This window comes from Telopea speciosissima, chromosome 3, assembly GCF_018873765.1.
Source record: "Telopea speciosissima isolate NSW1024214 ecotype Mountain lineage chromosome 3, Tspe_v1, whole genome shotgun sequence".
Taxonomy (NCBI): domain Eukaryota; kingdom Viridiplantae; phylum Streptophyta; class Magnoliopsida; order Proteales; family Proteaceae; genus Telopea; species Telopea speciosissima.
Window position 1 is genome coordinate 27,737,313 of NC_057918.1, and position 24,541 is coordinate 27,761,853.

Sequence of the window (24,541 nt, forward strand, 5' to 3'; positions counted from 1 at the left end):
ACTCCTCCACCTTTGTATCTAACAATTTAAGTTATATATATATATATATATATATGCTTTTCATCCACACAAAAAAAAACACAAACAACACTTGGCAAGTTTAGTCTATATATAGAAGTTTTATCTTTTACTTGAAGGGGAGATCAACATTTAGAGGAGGCATCATGTTCTTAGCATCAGTAGGCCAGAAACTAAGACATCATGTTATAGCATCAACGAGCCATGACAACCATGTGATCTATCAACATTAGCAAGTTTGAAACGAAGGCATCATGTTCACTATCAGCAGGTCATTAGCACCATGTTATCAACATTAGTAGGCCAAGAATGGAATGTTGATTTTCCTTTAGCTTATCTTTTTTCCTTTAGTTTTTGCTGGAGTTGGATTCTGGCTAACAATATATCATTGGCCCGTATTTCAAGAGGCATTCACGTAGGTCTAGCCTAGGCCACTCATATAGAATCCACTGTATGACTCTAGAGGGCCTTGAACAGTACTTGTACAAGGACACGATCCACGCTCTTAAAAATTTAGAAACTTTTCCAGAGGGTAGCTCACTTGGCAAGAACCAACACCGCCAAAATGAAAAAGATCATAAGTTGCACAATTCTTGGAGCTTGCCTATCTAGGAAAAAAATATTAAGAATTACAGAGGATGTATAGATATAGACAATTGAGAAATACTAGGAACAAATGGAGCCCAAGGAAACACTAATCGATAGAAATCATGACTTTGGGGCAAGTATTTATTTATTTGTTAACTGTCTTATTTAATGAGATTTCTAATCTTAAGATCCCATATTCCCATGTAACGTGATCAGGTATGCATGTGACGCTAGCAAAACCTAGTGAAAGTGACTCTGACCTTTGAGAAAATCATAAAATCCAAACTGAATCGTGTTTTAAAGTACACAATTGGATTGAAGTGTAGATTGAAACTTCATCTCAACCTTGTAATTTATAGTCAAGGTGTTTATTTATTTATTTTTGTTTTTCGGATTTTACGAAAAAAAGCACATCGATGAAATACAACGGAACAGTTTCGTATATAAGAGAATAACAAAATCATTTCATGTGAAGAAGAAAGGAAAAGATAGAGAAGGTGCTAAAATAGCCGCCCTAGCTCGTGGCTTAGAGAACCTTTGCTAGAGTTGCTTTTAGTTTTAGGTGTCTTTGCCTACATGATGAGGAGTTTTGAATTCTTACTCGAGTTTGATAAAATTCATTAATTGATTTCTTCAAAGGATAGAATTAGATTAAAAGCAGATATTCAGTTGTTAAATAAGAAAATAAGACAGAGGGTTTGTTGAACACTCCAAGCAATTGATTTAAAAAAAAAATTTAAAAATGAAAAATAGGTGGGTAAGCATAATAAAAAATTGATCTTTAAAGGAAAAAAAACGACTACATGGCCTCTGCGCCTAGATTACCACCTTACCTCCTGTGAAATAAATTATTCAATCCATATTGATGCCCTTGCATGCGTTCTCATTGACCCCATGTTGATGCAGGGACTACATGACCAGACAACAATTTCTTGCCCTATTCTTAAATATATTTTTTGTTTCGTCAAGTTGATTAGGTGTATCAATGTTCTTTCTCTCCCCTCTAGAAGAAAAATAAATTATATTTTTGTGGATCTCTATTTTATAGATAGTGGAGATATACTTATTTTGCATAAATTTGCTTCTATGGGACAAGTCATATGCGGATGAAATTTGTGGATGAATAGACCATAAGGTTCCTTGATCATATGTCAAGTTTCAACCTAAATGGAGTTGACCAAGTAGCAAAATAAAGCTTGAAAATCTAGAATTATGAGGTTGCATGTAAATACATATACATGAATGATTGGAAAAGTCTACCCAAAAAAAAAAAAAAAGACTGGAAAAGCGTAGAGATGCGCAGCCATACATGAGATTGTATTTGATTAAATATAAATATAAAATTTGACACAATTTATTTAAAATATTTTCTATTATCCGATGGTCAAAATTATGACACCATCCACCCACATGACACAAATAGGTGTGCAAAGCATCTAACATTTATATTTTTTTTTGAAAACCTTTAAAGTGGAATAATGTTTTGATCAAAAGATTTTAGTGGGACAAGAAAAACGACTTTCCAAGTTAAGAGCTACATCTACCATTGCAGCCCTTGTGCATGGTTAAAAAAACGTATATGGAATCATCCATGTCTACAATTTCCACTATTTGACGAAATCATTTTTGGTTTTTTTGGGGGTAAACAAAGATCTATCAAATCTCGCATGTGGGGCATGTAGTTGGGGAATTACATGACGCCAACAACCACAGAGTGGAGATTGGTCAGATTGTCAACTTGTCGTACATGTTGTAGACAAGGGTTTCCAGGCTAAGAAGTCCGCTATCGAGTTGGACACCCTAAGAACAAAATCAAATTTACAAGATAAAAATAAGGAAGTTAAGTGCAGCAGGTCTCCTATAATTAATCCAATCCCATTTAACTTACTATTAGAGCTCCATGCTGCATCACAATTGAGTTTTAAAGAAAGGCTGGATAGAGGGGCCATCCAAGAAGCGACAGATGCATTTTGGTTGAAGGGAGTTCACATGTTTCTTTTTAGCGTGATTGGCATGCCCGAATTCCACATATGTTTGATTAGCAACTTGGATAACATCCAATGGACCCTAGTCTTCGACCAAAATCATATCATTCCTAGATAACCAAAGTGACCAGGCAGTAAATCCTCAGAGACCCATAGCATCATTTCCCTCCCTCTTCCCCAAGCTCTTGAACAAACTCCAGGATTCAATCAATCTTGGAATTGAAAAGTTATCATCATTTGGGACCTTCAAAGATAGAGATGAGCCAAACCATACCCCCTTTGCATATGAGCAACGTAAGATAATAGTTCTCTTTCCAACACTTTCCCCCCTTCCAAGATATATACTTCTCCAGCCCTATGACAGGTTGCTACCCAATTTGGCTAGGAGAAAATCACATTTTGGAAAATAAATTGATCTCATGAACAACACCCAAGCCGAGGTCGGTTCCTCCCAGAGCCTCCATGTGATCTTGGATAACGTACAAGGCTTTGTTATGCAAGATTGGGTTCCAAAGACCAATACCCCCACGATCTTTGGAATGACAAGTTTCCGCGCAGAATATCAAGTGTATCTTTGATTCATCATCCTTGCTTCCCTAGTAAAAGTTAGCAGCCTCCTTGCTTGTACACTTGTGAAGGGAAATGGAAAGCTTGAAGTGTGACGATGCAAAATTAGCACTTGGAAGAATCACCGATTTCAGAAGCACCTCTCAACCGACATGTGATAGATAAATTTGTGCTCATCCTTGTATTCTTTTGCTGGTTCGATCGCTAATATCATGGAAGAGGTCAGATTTTTGAATTCCCAAGTCCATAGGGAGGCTAAGGTATTTCGAGGGGCCATCTATATAAAACATTTTCAAAATTCTTGAGAACCAACGCTTGAGACATGGTGCCATATTCGGACTAAATTAAGCACATATTGGATTTCTTCAGGTTAATGCATTGACTGCTTGCCTTGCAATTTATATTTACACACTCCTTCAAATTATATATTTCTTTTAGATTAATCTGTGAGAAAAATAAATAGTCATCGACAAAAAGAAGGTGCGAAAGAGGTTGAGACTGATTTTGAATTTTGATGCCCTGAATAAGTCCCTCTGTTGCAGCTTGATCAATTAAACAGCGTAAGACTTGGAAGCATAATATAAAGAGTGTAGGTGATAGAGGATCTTCCTGTCTCAAGCCCCTAGATGGCTTCACCGTACATCGTACCCCACCATTAAGCAAAATTGAATAGCTTACTGCTTTTACACAGATCATAATTTTTTTATTTTTTTATTTTTGTGGTAAGGTACACAGACCATAATAAGAGACACAAAAAGGGTATTGAAGCCCATCCAGAGTAGATGATTTTTGAGGAATGGCCATTCAATTATGTCGTAGGCTCTCTTCATATCAATTTTCAGCGTAACCCATTTCAATTTCCATTTTTTTCTTCTACTTGATGTAGCGGAATGCCTCTTGTGCTTGAAAAATATAGTCGGAAATCAACCGATCAGGAATAAATGCTGATTGAGCTGTGGAGATGGTATTTGGAAGAATATTCTTCAATCTAGTGGCTATAGTTTGGTGATTACTTATACTCCTCCGGATTACTCACCTTAGGTATTCAAAATCAATTAAATTGCTCACAATGGAGATCACATGTATAAAACCATCTAGGTTTTTTCTAGTGCATTGTAAGCCCTTGAGATGAATAAAAGAGAAGTCGCAATGCAAACCCTTCGTATATGTATTGGATTGGGATTCGGTTCCTCTCCAGGGAGCTCAGCGTTTAGGGGGCATCCAAGGGTTGGGTTGTGTCACACATCTCGATGCATGCCTAGGGATGTGTGCAACATAGCCCAACAGCTAAATACGTCCTAGACGTGCTGGGCTCCCTGGAGAGAAGCTCAATCCATTGGATTGATTTGGCTTTTTTGTTTTTACCTGAAGGGGAAGAGGGTTTTGGGGTGGGTTTAGTATCCTTACATCAAATATTATGGAATTAAACTTTAGAATCGGTTGGGCATGAATCAGTCGATTCAAACTCCTGTCACTCTGAAATAGGAAAATTAGTATCGACCATTTCTGAAACTAATATCGATACTGATATTGATACCAATCCTTATTAGAAGTTTTTGTCTTCAAATTTATTGATACCATATCGTATTTTGATCATTTTAACAAATAGATATCGGTATTGGTGACGGCCAATACCGATACTACTTATTTGATACAGATTCCTAAAACCCTGGTTTAGACGGAAATCTGACCGATTCCAACCTCTAGAATGGAATCTGATTGGAATCGACTGGACCCAATTCAGATCCCATTTTATTGTTGGGTTATACCCTATCATCAAGTATAAAAATTCGAAGCCAAAATCAATTAAAAGTAGTGACTAGCGAGTGACCTGTTTTAAAAAGTCGTTTTCTAGTAAAAAAGCTCCGAACGCCAGAAGCCTGCAACTGGAATTTGTGATATTGACAGTTCAGTTTGAGAAATACCTTTTTTTAATCTGCAAAAGAGAAAAGGAAGAGAAGGAAAGAAAGAAAAAGTTAGAAATTCAAAAGCATTTCTTCGCAAAGATTGTCGTTTCTTCGTTTCTTTTGTTCTTTTCCTTTTTCCTGTTTTCTGTCGGAAAGATCTCAGAAATTCTCTCTGTTCCATATGTTTCTCTGTTTTTGATAAAAGGAAAGGATTATCCCAATTGTATGTAGATTGTATAATCCTCCTCCCGAAGGAAAGAGGAAATTTTCATCTTTTTCCGTTTTCCCCTTTTGAATTTGGAATTCCGGTTTCCATATTGGGTGAATGATTCTGTCAAGCTCTCATGGTTTCTACCATGGTTTTAATTGATTCCCTATCAGTTCTCTTATCCGATTTGGTGTTGTAGACTGCTAGCGCTCCAGAACCTGCAAAGCTTCGCTTTTTCTGAAACTTTATGGTAAGATTCTTGTGCTCATTGTTCAAATTTGAACTAACCGGAATTAATCCCCTATGAGATTACTGGCCTCGAATTAGAATTTCTCTATCTTTGCTTGTTCTGATCCCCTCGTTGTTTCAGTGAAGATGTAAAGATTACTTCAAAGTATTCTGCTTTTCCTTTTTCTTTGCTCTTCTGCATTGGAAATTTGAAAATCGACTGAAAAAATCTGTTTCTAACGCCTATTTGCATGTCGGACGGGCTTTGAGAAATTGTGTCTGAAAATGGTTCGGTTTTTGTATGTAGCTTGCACGGAATTCTGGTAGAGCTTTGAGAAGTAATCATGGCTGGCAGTAGAGTTGAGGTGATCAACAGCAAGGGTTGTTCGAGACTATCTGTTGGGATTTCCTCTTCGCTGTCTTCTTTGCGAGGGATGCAATCCTTCGAGCCAACGTACCCAGCTTCCTCTGCTATGTCTCAGCCTGCCGTTCGAGCCAGTGGTCCATTTGCCGGTCTGGTTATTTGTGTCACTGGACTATCCAAAGGTATGCAGTTTATCATGCTTTACATTTGATTTGATTTCGAGGTTTAGACAGTGTTTGTAATGGTAGCTTTTCAAGCTTCAAGTGTGTGATCTCGAATTGCAAGCTTCAGCTTTTTTGTGTGTGCGAATAAAAATAAAAATTAGGTTAAACACCAATTAATTCATGTATATGCTATGTAATGTGACAGAAGCGAGGAAGCAGGTCATGGATGCCACAGATAAATTAGGTGGTCAATACAGTCCCAGCTTGCATTCACGATGTACTCATCTGGTGGCCCAGATATCCTTTCATAAAAATCCCTGTTTGACAGTATCTTAGTTGTTGCATCAGTATGAGAACAATTTGCCTAACCTCAATGCAAGTTTTTAAGCAGAAATAACTCGGAACTAGGGCCTGCTGGACCAGTTAGTATTGCACCATTTTTGAATAGCATAATAAAATGAGAAACTGTCAAAAGGTATATATATGTACAAGTTGATTGGTCACAAGATTAGGTCGCAGTGATAATTTCTTCTTCTTTGATGGTCGCGACATCTTCTATGCATGTGAGAGGCCAGGGTTTGAATCTTGTGGGAAACCTTGAACAGTTTGTGGTTGGTCCAAGTTGCTTCATCCTCTGTTACAATGTGCTGGGCAAATGTGCAGCCTGTGTCTTCCTGGATTGTCGTTTGTGGGAAAGGCATTGGATACCCAAATACAAGAGGGAAAATGAAGAAAAATAAAAAAGCAATATGAAGACCTTCATAATGGTACCTACCCATGGTATCAAGTATCGATACGATACAGATTGATACGGCTGATGCTTATCGAGGTTGGCCATGTCGATCTGATACAGAACTGATACATAAAAAATTAAGTGCAGAACCATACAAACCAGTACAGTATCGATCCATAGGCTGCCAAAACCCAAAAATCCAATTTATTGATCAGAAATTTTTTTCATACTACTATTTTTTTGGTCAAATCCAAAATGGATCCCATCTACGCCCAAAAACAACGTGGGAGGAGCGATTAAACGAGAGAAAATTTGCATTAAAGCTCCTCAAAGTGAATATTGAACATCAAACCTACAGGTTGAAGTATGCTACAAAATTTTTTTTGCTTCAATCTTTGATTTTCTTGCTTTTTTTTTTTTTTTTGCCAAGTATCACATCTAAACTAGAAAATTGACCTAGATGTGGATCATCTTGAATGATTTGTGATCAATAGTATATAAATATGTTTGTTGCTCAGTACTTATTATGTTTGTACACTGGGTATGCCCTTTTATGCTACTTTAAGTTTGTTAATATATTACTAGCAGGATATATGGTTAATGTGTGTATACTTATATGTTACTTGATACTTAGTAGTATTTTACACTTACATATTGCTTCTGGTTTAGGGATTATTTTAAGCCAGTTTCGTTATATGCAAATGGATTTTTCTTTTTCAAATTTTCTTGCTTAATTGCTTCTTATTAATTTTTTTGGGCTCATCCTATCAAGGACCCATAGGCCACTAGGTGGGCGCATGGGGGCGGCCTAGGGGTGGGACCCAAGGGAGGGCAGTGGCTGGCTGCACAGTATTGTGTGTGAGGGGGGGACTCGCAGATGAGACCTCAAGCCTCGGCCCTGCATTCTACAAGTAGTAGGGCACAAATGACCAGCCCGAGGCTGGTGTCCTCACTTCTTATTATTTGTTAGTAGATTTGATATTGCACTTGCCAATAAAGTTTTCAATCACATAGACATCGTGAAGACAGAGATAACCTGACTTTGGTTGGATATCATTTTTTATTGCTTATTTATGGTGCACAATGCTTAAGACACTTCTTTTGCTTGTAAGTATATCCATGCACATGAAAGCGTATCTAGTCTCTCCGATACATCTCTGAGACGTCTCTTAAAACTAGTTTTCTGATATGCTACTCGATACCGATATTTGACAACTTGTACCTACCTTTTGTGTTAAATTTGCACTTCATGATCGAAAAAAGAATGTATCTTATACTATTTTTTTGTCAAGAGACCTTTGTCAGCACTTAACACTTTTTACAGCTTCAGTGGACGTAAGTTTGAGCATGCTTTAAAGCACGGATTGAGAAATGGTCTATTTGTTGTCACCTTGGGATGGTTCGTGGATAGTGTTAAGAGGAATGGTGAGTACCAACGTTTTCCCATCTAATTTTACTGGATTTTAGACTGGGTTCAGAGGGAAAATGGATATTACTAAACACCAGTTAATTTGGAAACCATTATACCAGTCATGTATGTGATGGGTAGGGTTGTGATCCCTTATGTGGTTGTTGTTGTAAACAATTATGTGGATGCTTATAATACAAGCCTGTATTCAGATAGCCAAAGTACGAACTGTATAATGTTTACCAAATGGTTATTTATTGGAGAAATATTCCATTCTGGACAGTTCTTGGACTATGGCCAATCAGAGAGATGTCCTATTGAACTAATGATCTGGACTAGTTGACCTCTTACCTTTTTCTGGGTAGGCATACTCTGCTCTGCTCTGAAGTTGTATCAAATTATGGGGGTGGAGACGTCTTGGATCATTAACCAGACAACTACTTAACAGTATGGTGGGTAGATATTATCTGTGAAAGTTTCTGGCCTTAGTGTGACTTTCAAATAAGTTTATCCTAATCCCAACTATTATCATAGATTCAGAGTGGAGGTGTCGGTTTTGTTTCTCTTGGAAGTAATCAAGGGGAGGAAATTATAAGAGCTTAATCAAATCATTTCTTCTTCAATGGTTCATACTTGCTGCAGTGAGGTTGAGTGAATCACTTTACAGTGTCAAAACTGTTGGAGAAAGAGGCCTACAAACGGAGGAGTTGAATCGGCTTCTGGGGTTCACCGCCACTGAGAATACTTGTCTGCCCGTTGGTCTGCGTGGAGATACTAAACAATATAGCGACACTCTGCAACCACATACACACGTAACTGAAAAAGAGAATAGAAAGACTGGGGGGGCAGCAGTTCTTTCCAGACACTCCATATTTGTTGATTCAGATATTTCCACGGAACTACGTAGTAAGGTAGAATCTGCATTGAACTTCTACTCAGCAATATTAATTTTTTCTCTTGGAGACAGGACTTTAAGACGTAGCTTTCCTTTCTAGTGAAAATAGTGCTCTAGTCCAGCAGCTGTGGGTAGGCCTGTCTTGGCATCTCACATTCTGTAGCACAATCTATACCAGTCATACAAAAGATTTGACTTCTCAATGGAAGTATCTTGTTAAATTAGATTTTGAGAAGGTGCCTCATTTGGGGATAATTGGTTCATTCGTGGCAGGTTGTGGAGACAGCTATTCAAGAAGGTGCTACAATTGTGGATCACTGGCTTGTTGGTTGCGGTGCAAGTCATGTAGTGTGTGAAGGACCTTCTGTTCAGAGATATCTTGGCCACACTGATAATGTTGTTACAGTAAGTGCTACTGAATTCGATTTGTCTTCTTGTAGAAGGACCCTACATCTCAACTGATTGAGAGAGAGTCCAGGATAATTATCCACTGTTTGTATGTTTTGTGTCAGCGATGCGTGAAACTGTTGCTATGTTCAATCCTAGGTTAGCATAATATTAGGTCTCCCTTGGTTGCTTGCAAGCTGTATTAAATGCATTTGCATCATCATAGGAGTGCTTTATGCTTGACTCTGACCACCATTAAATTCATTTTTCTTTGAATTGTTTCAGCCATTTTGGATTCTCAAAACAACAAAGGAGAAAAATAAGCAAAGGCTTGTGCATTTGTCGGCTGATTTAGCTAGGCAGGTTGGCATGATCCTGGAAAATTTTCAGAATGTAATTGCTGTGAAGGTATTTCTGTTTTTCAGTTTGAGTGCTTCAGATGCAATGTTACCATTGTCTAGAGCGAATTGAATATTTTGATAATTTTTTAGTGTTACCATTGTCTCTTCTGTTTCTTCTTTCTTTCTCTCATTTAAAAAAAGGCTGTACCCAGTGCACAAGGCTCCCGCGTTTAGCAAGGTCTGTACAAATATTTTTTTTTGCTCAATTAAACTAGGCCTTATCCCTACTACTTGAGTTGTGGCCATATTAATCCTGTTTTCCCATTCTACTCCATTCCGGGGCAGTTCTTCTATTGACTCGTAAGCACTGACGTCTATTATCAATACTCTGACCAAAAGTTTGTCTTTGGCCTGCACATTATCCTTTTACCAACTTCAATTTGCTCTGTATGGCTTATAACTGATGCTGCCATTGTTCTTCAACTTTTTTCAGGAAGCAAATGGGGTTGATGCCTGTCAAGATTCATTAAATTTTCAATTAGCACAAAGAAAATTTATAAAAATCCCTGAAGAAAGACAGAAGACTGTTGACTTGGCAAAAATTGGAGTCAGAAATCGTCGTGGTTACTGTATGCAGGTAAGTCATTGATGATATTTTCTTGCATTGAGCTACTAGGTTTATCTTTGCTTGTTCCTTAATATCCAATGACAATAGAGGTTCTCTATTGTACGTACCGGAAATGTTAGATTACATGCCTTCTTTGTTAATAAGTTGCACTGGTTAACTTGTCATATTATAATGCTATCTACATACCTAGAGCAATGCAGAAGACTGGCTACAGGAAGGGTGGGGTTCATCCTCCAATGGTTGGATATTTGTGGTTCATATGCTATACAACTTAGAGTTATCAGAAGAAAATTTAACCTAATAGATGATCCTAACCGTCATATCATCACATAATAGGAGCTAGGGAGTTGTATGTTCCAGAAAAATGCTTGTGCATTTATATTTTAGATCATATGGTACCGATCATTTTGGTGCTGGGGGATGTTTTAAGTTGGAGAGTATAAAATGGTCTGTGGCCCGACTACATACCTGTCATGTATATATGACAGTGGGAATGAACTTCCTGCACTCCTCTTCTGACAGAATTCTGCATTTCGTTATTTTTTGCCATCTTCGACCTACGCTAGTATCTTCTGTATATTGATAATTTATATTAACAAATGTCCAGCAATATTTTGTGTCTCTCTTTACAGACATTTCAAGCTCCGATACGCTCAATTGCCCCAATCAGCCTTCTGGATTCAATATGCTGGTCGATATCTGAGCCAACTTCAACTGCTTGTATTCATACAGATTCTTCTGGTTTTGAGGATGTAAGCGACCATCACACTTCTATATTCTTTGATGCAAGAGGGGATGGAGGGGACCCAGAAACCTCATTTGAGAACTTCTCTCGTCCACTCAGAGAAAGGTTGCTGTACTTCTCCCTTTAATTAATTTTATATAAATGTTTCATGCTTCAAAGATGTGGTGCATGGGATGGGGTTCATTGTTCGGTGGCCCATTTTGAAGATTTGCACCAAAAATCTTGACTAGAAGAATCTAATCCCTTCATTTTTATGTTGAGTAGTTGGTAGTCCATTAGAAAATCTATCAATTGAATTGTCAACTACCTTATCGGGTCCTCTATTTGCTGTGGGAACCTCTTCTTGTTGCTTCCAAATTCTCATATGCACCATGAGTATAGCTTTGGACCTAGTTTCCATCTGGTTAATGCCAGATGGGCTGCCTTTGATTTAGTTTCCAATTCATTTTATGATATTTTTAGTGTCAAGCTTCTTTTTTTCTATCTGCTTTTAATCTTCTCAAAATGCATGGTTGGTTCCAGTGAAAAGGCGGAGTTGATATTCAAAAATCACTTTCTTACGATTCTGTTTCCAATTGACCGATTCGGTGAGATGGGGCCCTCTTCAAGAACATACTTCAGCGATTCTGGTTTTACATGTTTGCAGGTGTTGGATTATATCTATGCATTTTATCAGGTATTTGTTTCAGCCTTCTGTTTCAACATCATAAACCTGGTTGTATTATGAAGAGTCCTGATTATCCAGCTTATCCAACTTTTGACTAATCAAAGATATGGCTTATTGATAGGATAATAGATGTTTAACGATGCCTGCATCTTCCTACTCTGCAGGAAAACATGTCATCAGATGATGTAGATGCTGCAATTCATACTGACTCTAGGTATGCTGAACGGCTTCGATCGGTCTATGCCAGCAAAGAGACAGCAGAGCTTGGTTTTGTGCGATTCAAGCGGATTAATTTTCTGGGGAGTCGAAAAAGCTTTGAAATGTTAAAGCGTGTTAGTGTGGATAACAATAGCAATGTGTATGAGCTGTTGATCAGAGCATGATAAATTCCCAAAGGTTGACTCTCTCTCCCATTTCTAGAGACAGAAGACCTGTTAGAAGCCCCAGCTCTAGACCATTGGATAGAACTTCTAGTGTTCATTGTATTTTTATGGAAAGTGGGATGCAGTTTATACCTGAAATTTGTAGATAATAGAGATGATCGCATATAATAGTTGAACTGTCACGCCATTGTGTTGGACACGTGAATGTTTGAATTAAACTCTGAAATTTGACACGTGATGTGTGAAAGTAGTTGAAAGGCAACGTTCCAATTTTCCACGCACCACAAGGAACATATTTTTCTATAAATTTTGAATTTTGGATTTCCTCTAACCTTAAGCCCAGAATGCCATAAGCCATTGAATCGAGCGGTGTCATATATATCACATCTGTGTTACAATGTAGGGGGACTTGGGGACAGGGAATTTAACAAAAACAATTTAATGTATTAAATAGTTACAAGAAATAAACAGAGTTGAGAAACAAAAGCTAAGTGGAGTCCCCCAATGAATGCCTTCCATTAATCTGGCACTACGGCCAGCTTGTTAAACCTTAATGATACATGTCCTCTTTTTTCTTTTCTTCGCTACCCACGTTCGTTCTTTTTTTTCTGTTTCTTTTTCAACCTTTTTTGTTTCTTTGTTTCCCTCTTGGGCCTCCATTCCTATATTTCCCTTCCACTTCTTCCATATATGCACATACAAGAATGAAGATAATGAATTAAGACAATGATTCACGGGTTTTGATCGTGTCAAAAACTCCTATAAACTTACAAATGTCATGTCTCTGAATCAATATATCACAACTCGCAGAAGCCCTGGCTGAGGCTCAGTGTAATCCAGGCCCTCCTCTTCAAGCAGGTATTGCTCCACAGCAACAGGCAGTCTCGCTGGAGTACGGGAACCCTTGGTGTGGTGGCCAGTACCAACACAGATATAGACCTGCAGCCGTTGCGCCGCAGATCTGGCTAAACCCCTCAAGATGCTCAACTCGTTCTTCAGCACACGAATGGCTTCACTCACATGCAGACCATGCAAGTCTATCATCCGCTCTTGTCCTCTGACACAGCCATGAAACTCTGGAGCAACTGGATTCCTACATCAGAAAATCAGAACACTATTAAAAATACCCAAGCCTACTAACAGGTGAGGTGGGATACCGACATTAATTCACACCATGCATCAAACATAAATAAACTTTCGACCAACGTTCATCACCATAATGTTCTTTATAATATCTGAAACCACACATTTTACTGAGGCCATGCATGAAGAATTCGAAGGATGCATCAACACATGGTCACCTGTCCAGTTCCCATAAAATATGCAAACAACTCCCATGCAGTGACAGGAAGATAGATAGCTCATCATTTCCCCACAGCCAAATAACCATGCATTCAGTATCAGGACTCAGGACAATCCCCGGGGTTCTACTTCCACCCTATTCTGGACTAAGACACGCAAAGGAGCAGTCAAGGATGAAGGTAAGTTTTCTGAATATTCTCCTGAAAAAAGTACTCAACTGTATGGTAACAAACACATGGTTGTGTTTCATCATACCATCTGCACTGGACTCCATGAGAAGAACCCCCAACCCCCCCCCCCCCTCCACCCAAAAAAAAATAATTATGGTCAAAGTACTGGAATTATAACAAAGAAAAGTCCCAGTGAATTATGTAAACCATAATCAACTTAAAAAGGAAGAAAAAACTTCACTGATTTACATAAAACCTAGCCTCTACCTCTGTCTAGGAGCCGACAACGGCATATAAAATTTGGTAAAATTGCAATTTGGCATGGCAAAGGACTAAGGATCGAAAAAAGGTACAAACTTGATAGAAAAGAAGCTAAGATGATTGTAGGGAAAGCACGAGTGAAGAAATATCAAGTCTTTATAAGATAGCTAGAATGAGAGAAAGGAATAATAGAGATTTCGACCATGGAAGATGTATTAAAAGTGAAGATGGTAGGGAACTAATAAGGGTTGAGGACATTAAGGAGAGATGGAAATAGTACTTTGACAGACTACCCAACGAAGTCATTTCGAGTAATAGTACCCCCGGATGACTGCAATACCCAATCTTGACACCATATGTCGTAAATATATACACAAAATCAAGGTGTCTAAAGTGAAAGCAGCTTTAAGAAATATGAAAGTAGGCAAGGCATCGGGCTTAGATGGGGTCTCAATACTCAATAGAGGTGTGGAACAGCATAGGATTTTGTGGTTTATCGTGGCTAACCAAGTTGTTTAATAAGATTATAAGCACAAGGAAAATGCCAGATAAATGAAGGAGAAACATTGTGATCCCGATTTACAAAAATAAAAGGGAAATACAGAGCTTTAATAACTATAGAGGCATAAAACTAATAAGCCATACTACGAAATTATGGGAGAGGATTATAGAAACCTACTTGAGAAAAGAAACTACTATCTCAGAGAATCAATTTGATTTTATGCCAGGTAGAAACATGATGGAAACTATTTACTAGGAGGCTCATGGAAAAATGTAGAGAGAGCAAGAAGGATATCCATATGGTTTTAATTAACCTAGGAAAAACCTATGATAGAGTCCCTAGAGATCTAATTTGGCATATTCTTGAGAAGAGAAGGGTTTCAAGTAAATACGTGGACATAATTAAAGATATGTATAAAGAAACACGTGAGCGTAAGAATGGTGTTGGGGCAAGGGTCAAGGTAGTGAATTCCAGAATTACAATTGGGTTAAATCAAGCATCAGCTTTATGCCCTTATCTATTTGCACTCATCATGGATGATTTAACCAGAGACATCCATGATGAGGTTCCTTGGTGTATGCTTTTTGCTAATGATATTCTGTTGGTGGACGAGACAAAAGCAAGGATTAATGTCAAGTTGGAGCTATGGAGATCAACATTGGAATCAAAAGGTTTTAAGATAAGTAGAACAAATACAAAGTATATGGTGCGTAACTTTACTTACACGAGGACGGTTAATGAGGTGGTGAATATTGATGAGAGGGAGATAACACACAACGATTAATTTAGGTATTTGGGCTCAATCATTATATAAAGAAGGTGATATAGAGGATGATGTGATGGGTTCGAGTCTAGAAACAACCTCTTTGTGAAAGCCAAGGGCAAGGCTGCGTACATTATGACCATCCCCAGACCTCACAATGGCGGGAGCCTCGTGCACTGGGTATGCCCTTTTGTAATATAGAGGATGATGTGACTCAGAGAATTAAAATAGGTTGGTTGACATGGAGAGGTGCGTCCAGAGTGTTGTGTGATTGGCGTATTCCTTTGAAGCTTAAAGGAAACGACATGTTATAATGTATGGTGCAGAATGTTGGGCAATTATGAAGTAGCATTAAATAAACCAAGTGTAGGGGAAATGAGGATGTTGAGATGGACGTGCGGCAAAACTACGAAGGACAAAGCAAGGAATGACCACATTAGAGCTGAGTTGGGAATAGCTCCGATTCATGATAAGCTACGAGAAAGTCGTTTGAGATGGCATAGCCATGTTCAACGAAGGCCTTCGGATGCCCCAGTTCGGAGGAGTGATTTGATTCAGATGGAAAGATCTAAAAGAGCCAGGGGCGGGCCTAAAATAGCCTAGGCTTTCTACCACATATGACTTCGAACAGAACTGTTTGGAGAGCAAGGATCCATGTAGCCGACACCATTTAGTTGGGATATAGCTATGTTGTTAATGTTGTTGCATGTTATAACTTATAAATTAAAGGGCAACAATCAATCATAGAATTAGTCAACATCTCACATCCGCATGGTATACTTGATAATATTGTCCTTCAACAGTAAAAAAAATTAGGTTCAAGATGAGGATGACGTTCATTTATATGAAATTTGCAAAACACACTATAGAATAATATCCATTCCCAGGGGAACAAGATAGTAGTTCCTCCCATTCCCTTTCTCTTGAACACTGTCAAATTTCGTAGAAGTGGGTGTGCCCCCCCCCCTCTCATTTATCTACAGATAACAGCCCGTTAGCGTAGGGAATGGGCGCCATCCCCTAGGATGGCATACACTCTTTTCTTTCGCTTGATCAGTAACACCAGGGAAAGAAAGCCTTAGTAAAAAGGAGATAAATGATTGAGCAAGACAAACAACAACAACCACCAAGTGTGCTTCTAACCAATTAAATTTAACATTTAATGCACCCCTAAGAATCATCATTCATGCAACTAACTTGTAATGGACCAGGGTAATGCAAGCACACAGCCCAGGATCAATCTTACCTATGTCGATAAATGGATTCTTGAGCTTTTACATGAGCTGCCTTCATATGCATGTTGTGCACCTGTCCTTCCACACTTAATTCTTTTGCTAGAGCCTTGTTCCCGATGAGATATGCCTGTCGTGCCTGTTTTTAATTAACACCCTCAATTAGGAATTACCAAACAGTTAGCTTGACCAACATAGAACTTAAAAATACCTCCAATTTTACTAATAAGACTGAGCACAAGCTTGGAATCACTTCAAACAAAAAAGACAAAGTAAGGACCCCTTTCCCAATTAAAAATTGGCATTAAACATAACAGAATTCATTTCACATATGACATTCTAGAGGTCTCCTAACCATTCAGTTTGCCTAAAAATGAAAAGAAGTTGGCCATAAATTTATCTATATGATTTCAAACATCCAAAAATAGTTAAGAAAAACTTTTTCCTTCCAAGGGGTGAGGGTGGGGCAAGGTTAGAAGAGGGAGGTGATCAAAATTTTCTTATCAGGCAAATCCCTGAACTCCACGACTAGTAATAATAACCCTTACTAGAACTTGTAGCATGGAGAAAAACAATCTAAGAGATGAATCACATTGGGGGGGGGGGGGGATACCCAGTGCACGAGGCTCCCGCCACTGCAGGGTCTGGGAGGGTCATAATGTACACAACCTTACCCCTGCTTTCGCAGAGAGGCTTTTCCAGACTCGAACCCGTGACCACTTGGTCACAATGGAGCAACCTTTACTGTTCCATCAAGGCCCGCCCTTAGAAATAAAACGCACAGCAGGATAATCTTCCCATAATTTACAAGCAACTTCACTTTCAGAAGGCACTGTAACCAAGTTACAAACCAGAAAGCAACTCATTATGAAATTGTAGAAAGCATTACAACTGAACAAACATTCATGATTTTGCACTAAAAATTGATTTGCTTGCCAGAAGAGTGTATCTCGTGTTGAAGTAGAGCTGAAAAGACAACTACTTTCATAGAATGCTTCAATGTGGTCCTAGTTTGATTTTACCTTTTTGTCCTTCACGTCTCTAAGATACTTCTTCATTTTTCCTCCCTTTTGACCAACTTTATGATACAGATGCAGGGATCAGAATCCAACAAGGAAAGAGAGGTCTCGAACTCAACAAGCACCACATAAAAAATTAAAATCAAAATTGAAGTTTCAGCAATTCTTCTTTCAAGGGGGTATACTGATCTAGTTTTTCAACTTTATAACCTCATAGCATATAAATAACAGACTGAATTTGAAACCGTTTCTATGTGTGTGCACATAAGTTATTTGATTGCCTTCATGAACAGGCTTAGGGGTAGTTTATAGTTTACTGTGATAGTTTTTGCTGTACTTAATTCTGCATGAGGAAAAAATTCACTGGGACAATTTTTTTTTTTGGGAGGGGGGGAGGTACTGATTTTGACAAGTCAATTCCCAAAATTAATTGAGAAATAAAGCAAAAATATTGGTAAGAATAATTTTGTGCTTACCCCCTTGTTAAGGTTTATTCCGCGGGGGGGGAGGATACTAGTGTTAATCCCATGCAGTAGTGTTCTGTTTGATTTACTTGTAGTTAACCACCATGGAGGGAGTGTCCCTATCGTGATATATCTACTATATCTTAGTGTAGAGTTTCTTTCCAAGTAAGACTTCTATTTGTGCAAGGACTAAGGAGACTTCTATTCCTTGCATTCTTGTATTTGGTTTGTTATATAATATATATACAATGGAGGGAGGCTGTTGGATCTGTCGGCTGCTCCTTGGCAGTCTTCTCTGTTCCTCAGTCCTCTCACATCTCTCTCTTGTGATTACTGGTTTTTATCTCTGATATTGTTAGACCCTTGATAGAAAAGGGGATACACCTTTCGATAAAAAAATGGATAAAAATGGTATACTTCATATAATATAAATTGATGACAACCGCTGTTATATAACCATTCATGTCTTTTCTCATTACATGAGCTCAGATCTCCTCCACCCTCCTATTGACCCATATGATATGCCACTCCTAATTAGCCATCTGCTGGTGTTCTTTGGACATAACCAGTGTCCAACCCATCTCAATTGAATTTTTGAAGGGTGCTATCTTTGAGTTCCCTCGAATGAATATATTCCTGATTCCATCAGCTAATCTTACAACTGATCCATTCCAACATCCTAATCTCAGCTAACTACTTTTAAGTATATATTGTTTCTTTATTACCCAGTACTTACTTCATGGCTGAACCTGTTAACATCTAGTAAAGGTAAAACCTACTTTTAAAGCAATGTGTTGATCACGTATACACTCAAAAAAGTGCCTCTGAACTTCATCTAACCAGCTCTAATTCTATGGGCAACATACACTTTAATCTCTTGCCACACATAGATGATTGAACCCAAATCATCGCTATGAGGTATATCTTCATCAAAGCTTGTTTATTTGGATTTGCAGTCATTCCAAGTCTTTTAGTGTGGCGCACTAACTAGAAACATATGTCACCAGTCATCAACAGAATAACTGAATGGACAAACCAGAAATCAAACTATGGCTTAGGATAAGTAGGGAGTGGCCTTGACCCCCTTGGAATTCATACACGATTGCATGGCCACATCTCAGATTCTCCTCGGTTGCAGCATTTGACTTGCATCTATCCAAGATGCCAATATACATGGGATAGACGGATTATTATATAATTCAAGAGAATTAATAAAAAATGCATAGGAAAAAAAATGCTCAAACACATGGGCAACGACTTCTCGGTATGATACCTGGTCAAAGTAAGCGTTGCGAAGGCGTGCATGGTCACGAGCTTCTCCCCTAAGTTCTGAGTACATATTTGCTGCCATCTCAACATAGTTAAAGCAAATATAAAGGCAAAAACCCAATTCCAAAAGTATAGTGCCATTCTGAAACATGTTTAAAGATTGTCAACTCAAGAACATTACCCACAACATCTCCAGTCTCAAGCCAAGGAGCTCCCCGAGCTGAACCATGATTTTCCAATCGATCACTATGAATGGGCCTCCCATGACCACCACTATAAGAGCTAACTAAGTTATGGGAACTTCTACTAGAGCCAACAGTGGTATCTGAAGAACCGTTTCTCTCATACTTCCATTGACCAGAATCCTGAGATGCCAACTTCCTAACAGCTGAAGCAAAATCTATAGCACCTCTAGATGGGGTTGAGGAGCTCGACTTGAAGAAAAGAATAGTGTCCTTGTCAGAAGAACGGTATGGATTTGGAGCTTGCTGGATATCATCACCCACATATTTTGACAAACCATTTTGATCATCAGGAGCAGGAAGTGCAGGAAAATCCATTGCACTCAGGTTTGGAGTAGTCAGGGGTTTTGGACTCAGGTTCTGATTAAAACCACCATCAACTTGAAGCTGCAATTTGCAAACAAAAGCACTTTCAACATCCACATCTAAAGATCATCCTTGGTGCCAAAAAAATCTGGCAACATTTGCAAGAGCAGGTACAATAATTGTTCTCCTCCAGAAGAATTGAAATCAACTTTATTTAACCCAAGTCATCTATCTAAACAAAAAAATAATATAATCCAAGTAAAAAAGAGTAACATGAAATTTTTACCACATTTAATGCCTTCATTATTTATCCTAAAAGCGCATAAGGGACCAGAAAGTTTCTTGAACTTACAGTTGGGGGGGAAAAAATCTCAAGATCAAGAAGCATCCTTCATATTTTTATACTGTTGTTTACAGAATACTAGTCCTTGACTCATCACCATAGAAAATTCAAAAATGTTGATCAAACTTCCAGATGGAGTACAGATCAATATGACCAGACATTGGCATAAAAAGGTCAACACAGTGAATCATGTGTAGAATGATTATCCTCGATTATTGAAATCGGTACCATATTGTATATTCTTCAAAACGGAATACACATTCTCGATGCAAAATTTTTGGACTGAAGTTAATAACAAACTCTATCTCACATGGGCTTATAAAATGCATTCTAGGGGTGCAAGGTAGGCCGAAATCAAGCTAAACTTTGAATCAAAGCTGGGCAGGCTAGGCCAGGCCAGTTAGGCTCAATTTGGTCCATAATTTATCATTTCCCCAACCCAAAGCTGGCCGCTTACACCCTTAACACGTACCTAAAGAACCACCTGCATCCTCAATTTTACCAACTCAGTCATCTTTTGACTAAGTACATCTGTAACATTGAGCAATCTGACTCTGGAAATCAGACTAATGATGCAGTGGAAAAGCCAAACATCTATGCAGAAGTGGATCCCTTCCTTACTAAAGAGGTGCAAAGCAGGGTACTCCACCATAATGAACAACAAACTAGAACCTATTCTAGAATTTATCATTGAAGACACGGCTCACTATTGAATGTACTACAATATTGCCTTCTCTACATAATTTTGGGCCCCAGGGGATGGTGGAATTAAGTCTTGTGAAATATTTCATATGAAGTGATAAAAGAAAATAGATAGGGAATGAAAAGGATATGTTAGTGGCAATTTGATAAACGTAAAGCACGAAGTACATTCTTAATGACCCTATAACAAACTATGAGATCAAAATGCAGAAGAAAACATATTTCAGTAACAATATCCATATTTCTGAATACAAGTTTTAGGATTGCTTTTCTTTTTCAATTAACCTTTTTTTTTTTTGGGGGGGGGGGGGGTTGGTGCACGTGTGTTTTGATGGGTGGGCAGGGGAGAGTAGGAGCCCATCATTGGACCAAGGAAACAAGGAGAATATAATTACAGGGTCATACAGAGTTGACTTCATACTCTTAAGAATAGTTTGTTCAAACAACCAACAATAAGCAATCATCTTGAGAGTTAAACACCCCAAGCAACTGCACTAATGGTTGTCTCATGTAATGATGGATTTCGATGACTACGACCCAAAACAAACATTTCAGTGGAGGATCCTGAAGGGTATGTACCTACTATAACCTTCACAGTTCGTCAAATATCTAAATCTACATATACATTCAAAAAGTTAAAGCAAGAAGCTTTCTTCCCTTGGTCAAAGGTGAGTTAATTAAGAGCACAGTATACCTCAAGTTGAGTCAGCATCTCAATTGTCAAATTCAAGTCACACCCATTGGCATAGTAGACCTCTGCAAGGCTTTCAATAGCAAAACCAGGGAATTGAGAAGCCAAGAATTCCACAGGATTGATGTCAATATCCTCCAAAATCTCATTCTCATTCAAAGTATCATTTGGGAATACAGGGTTAGGGTTGACATTGTAAATAAACCCATCCCTTCCTTTACTGCCAATGTGCTGATAACCATTCATGAACCCTGTTGGCAAATTCAGAAAAGCTGCTGAAGACGGATCTTCCCTAAATGACGGAATGGAATATCTTATCTTATCAGTCATGGTGTTATTAATATTACCACGAGGAGATAATTCTTGATGCTTGCTTAATATCTGACCATTGCCTGTAGATACAGAGAACCTCGAGGTATCACTCCGATCGTCAATGGACAAACTTGAAAGAGTGAGGTTATCAGGTCCTTGCAACTCATCCTCTCCCATGAACTTAAAGTCTGGAGTGATGTCATCAGGGAGCTGGCGGTGCCAGTACTGGTGGGCCTCCTCATCAGAGTTATTAGAAACAGTGGACTCCGATCGATCTAAAATTGCTTTTCCAGATGTTCCAGAGGCATTAAGCCTTGCTGTCACATCTGCAGAGCTGTGGCTTCCAGATGAAGATCTAAGGGCCAAAGGGATAAACTCTGCTGCATTTGGATTCAAATTAGCTGTCTTACCCATGGCATTCGGCTTTGTGTCATTGGTTGAGATAACTTTTCTGGACAAGCTCATCATTATTCGAAATTGAACAAAATAAAACTTTGTACATGTAAAAGTGTACAAAGAAACAGAAGATAGCAGCAACAATCACCCAAATCCTGCAAAATAAATTGAATTAAAGAAAATAATTCAAACCAGAAAAGACTCTAAAGTTTCCTTCTGAGTGAGTATATATCATGAGCACAATATCAAATCCTTGTTAATTCATATACATAAATCAAAGATAAAACAAAGTAAGAAATCCTTACACTTAGTTACGAAGTTTAGTTTGAGTGTTTATATCGAATTCTTGTTAATTCATAAAAACATTTGAGGTAAAACAAAGTAGAAATCAATTCACTTCAGCATTAAATTCAGTTTGGACGTTTATAACACAGAGCTTGAGTGAAGTGTCAGATAAAGCTTGTTGGGAATTTGGAAGGAATACAACCTGCAGGCTGCAGGTAACTTTACATGAAACAGAAAGAAAAAGTCGAATCTAAGTAACTGGGAGTAAAAAACGAGGAAATTACATACTGCCAAGGTATAGCTACGCATTTTTCTTTAAGTACTCCCTAATTCTCTTCCATGTGACCATCTTAAACGATCAATCACAGATTAAATATAGAGAAAAAATCACATCACTCATGAAAAAATACAGAAGAAAGGGGTGGGGGGGGGGGGGGGAGAGCATAAAGTGCATGAGACCGTAATTATTATACGGATACAATATTGCAACCCTAAGGTCAACAAAGCAACAAATCGGCATCACAACATACAATTCCACCAACTGTTCATTAACAGAACAAGCTAAAGAAATCCAGGCACACACACAAGTACAAACGAAAACTCTACGATGAAGTTAAAACATCAGATTTAAAAAAAAAAAAAACACTCAATTCACAGAAAATTAGTTTGACGGCGCCAATAAACAGCAGATATCATTAACCTGAACACAGTAAAGAAAGAATCCAAAAGATACATGTTTTCGATCTTTAAACAATGAATCCAAAAGGATCTTAAAGCAAAAGTAACGGGAAAAGAAAACAGAGAAATTGAAACAGAAAAAATAGTAAAGAAAGAAAAAGACAGAGCAAAGATTTGAAGATCTGAAGAAGAAAAGAGCTTCCAAGTACCTTTCCGAAGCTTGATTGCAGGTATGACCAAATCGAAACGATTCATCGATGAAGGGGAGAAGTATAGCGAGCAAGTGGTTGTTGTTGTTGCTGTTATTGTTCTTAAGGCTGTGAGCTTCTTCTGTTATTCAGCTTCTTGAACTAACAACTGGTCTGTGTTTATCTTTTTCTTTTCTTCCTCTCAAACCCTGTTGGCGATCACCACCACAGAAAGAAACTTCATATGAAACCCACCCCTTCGCCACTCGATTAGACGTTTCCTCTCTTCCTGTCTATCGGAATTCGGAAATAATGAAAATTGATAAAATAAAGGCAAATTATGTGATTTAATGCTACTGTAAAGACTTAAAGACCCTCTCATTTTGTTGAGATTTTCGATAAAACCTTTGGACATGGTAGAGATAGAGAGACTATTCACTATAGATATGATCTACGAATCCTTAGCTGTATACGTGGCACGCTTTTCACTGCCCGTGTCTGGTGGCGATTTACGATTGTACCTTGTCTGCGCTCGTAGAGGTTCAATAAACTGCCCTCCGCCCTTTGATACCATTCGATTCGAATCAATGTACTGAAGTAAATCCGACGGTTGATAAGGAGTTGACTGAGTGTCGATCCTTGAATCGTCTTAACTTGTTGGCTACTTGGACGTGGACTACAAGTTACATCTCCTTTATACCAAATGGGGCCCATCGGTTCAATTTGGATCCCTAGCTCCCTACAGGGATGGTCTACTCTTAAATCAATGTAACTATTTTTTTTTGTTTTTGGTAAAACATCAATGTAACTATGAATCAACCATTGGACTCACAAAAGAAAAAAATCCAACTACATTTAATGTGATATCTTTTTGGTGCAGTTGTCAAGGGCCAATTGGCCATTAAGGCCCCACAAGGAGGCAAGAGAAGATCCCGAAGGGATCAATATGGAATCCGGACCAGCTACCCACATGGGCTTCACTTCTTGAAAAGTAAATATAGACTTGGTGTCGTTACAGAGACTTGACCATCGATCAAGCTCCTGATGCAGTTCTCCCAAGGGAATAGCAAACCACAAGGGTCGATAGAAATAAATTAAAAGAAAAATTTGCTACGACCTTAGTGTGACGATTCGCGCTTATGCCTTTTCATGTGCCACTGTGGATCCTATATTTTCTTTCTCCTCGTTAAAACTTTTTAT

General features: G+C 38.3%; 2 protein-coding genes across 5 annotated transcripts; one reads left to right on the forward strand and one right to left on the reverse strand.

The window, feature by feature from the left end:
• Nucleotides 1-5,389: 5,389 nt before the first annotated feature.
• LOC122653963 lies at nt 5,390-12,361 on the forward strand. 2 transcript variants are annotated; one of them, XM_043847930.1, is made up of 11 exons: nt 5,390-5,523; nt 5,829-6,047; nt 6,235-6,326; nt 8,085-8,187; nt 8,813-9,081; nt 9,339-9,470; nt 9,738-9,860; nt 10,287-10,430; nt 11,054-11,271; nt 11,689-11,842; nt 11,998-12,361. In XM_043847930.1, the coding sequence occupies exons 2-11, from the start codon at nt 5,846-5,848 to the stop codon at nt 12,214-12,216; spliced, it is 1,656 nt and encodes a 551-aa protein (XP_043703865.1). In that variant the 5' UTR covers nt 5,390-5,523; nt 5,829-5,845; the 3' UTR covers nt 12,217-12,361. The 2 variants fall into 2 exon arrangements, with proteins under 2 accessions (XP_043703865.1, XP_043703864.1); XM_043847929.1 differs by lacking the exon at nt 5,390-5,523 and having other exon boundaries at nt 5,765-6,047; nt 11,998-12,360.
• A 552-nt stretch (nt 12,362-12,913) lies between these two features.
• On the reverse strand, nt 12,914-23,436 carry LOC122653962 (polyadenylate-binding protein-interacting protein 7-like). Of its 3 annotated transcripts, none has more exons than XM_043847928.1 (7): nt 23,363-23,436; nt 21,830-22,345; nt 21,486-21,733; nt 19,380-19,827; nt 19,203-19,273; nt 16,461-16,585; nt 12,914-13,309 (listed from the first exon to the last, which is right to left on the reverse strand). In XM_043847928.1, exons 2-7 carry the CDS (start codon nt 22,260-22,262, stop codon nt 13,006-13,008), a joined length of 1,629 nt encoding a protein of 542 aa, XP_043703863.1. In that variant the 5' UTR covers nt 22,263-22,345; nt 23,363-23,436; the 3' UTR covers nt 12,914-13,005. The 3 variants fall into 3 exon arrangements, with proteins under 3 accessions (XP_043703863.1, XP_043703862.1, XP_043703861.1); XM_043847927.1 differs by having other exon boundaries at nt 21,486-21,736; XM_043847926.1 differs by having other exon boundaries at nt 21,486-22,345.
• Between the last annotated feature and the right edge of the window lie 1,105 nt (nt 23,437-24,541).

Coding starts and splice junctions, on each gene's coding strand:
- LOC122653963 (XM_043847930.1), top strand. CDS start 5,846: ATGGCTGGCAGTAGAGTTGAGGTGATCAACAGCAAGGGTTGTTCGAGA. Junction 9,082..9,338: donor CCACGGAACTACGTAGTAAG/GTAGAATCTGCA, acceptor CATTCGTGGCAG/GTTGTGGAGACAGCTATTCA. Junction 9,471..9,737: donor ACACTGATAATGTTGTTACA/GTAAGTGCTACT, acceptor GAATTGTTTCAG/CCATTTTGGATTCTCAAAAC.
- LOC122653962 (XM_043847926.1), bottom strand. CDS start 22,262: ATGATGAGCTTGTCCAGAAAAGTTATCTCAACCAATGACACAAAGCCG. Junction 16,586..19,202: donor GCAACGCTTACTTTGACCAG/GTATCATACCGA, acceptor AATTAAAAACAG/GCACGACAGGCATATCTCAT. Junction 13,310..16,460: donor GAATCCATTTATCGACATAG/GTAAGATTGATC, acceptor TTTCTGATGTAG/GAATCCAGTTGCTCCAGAGT.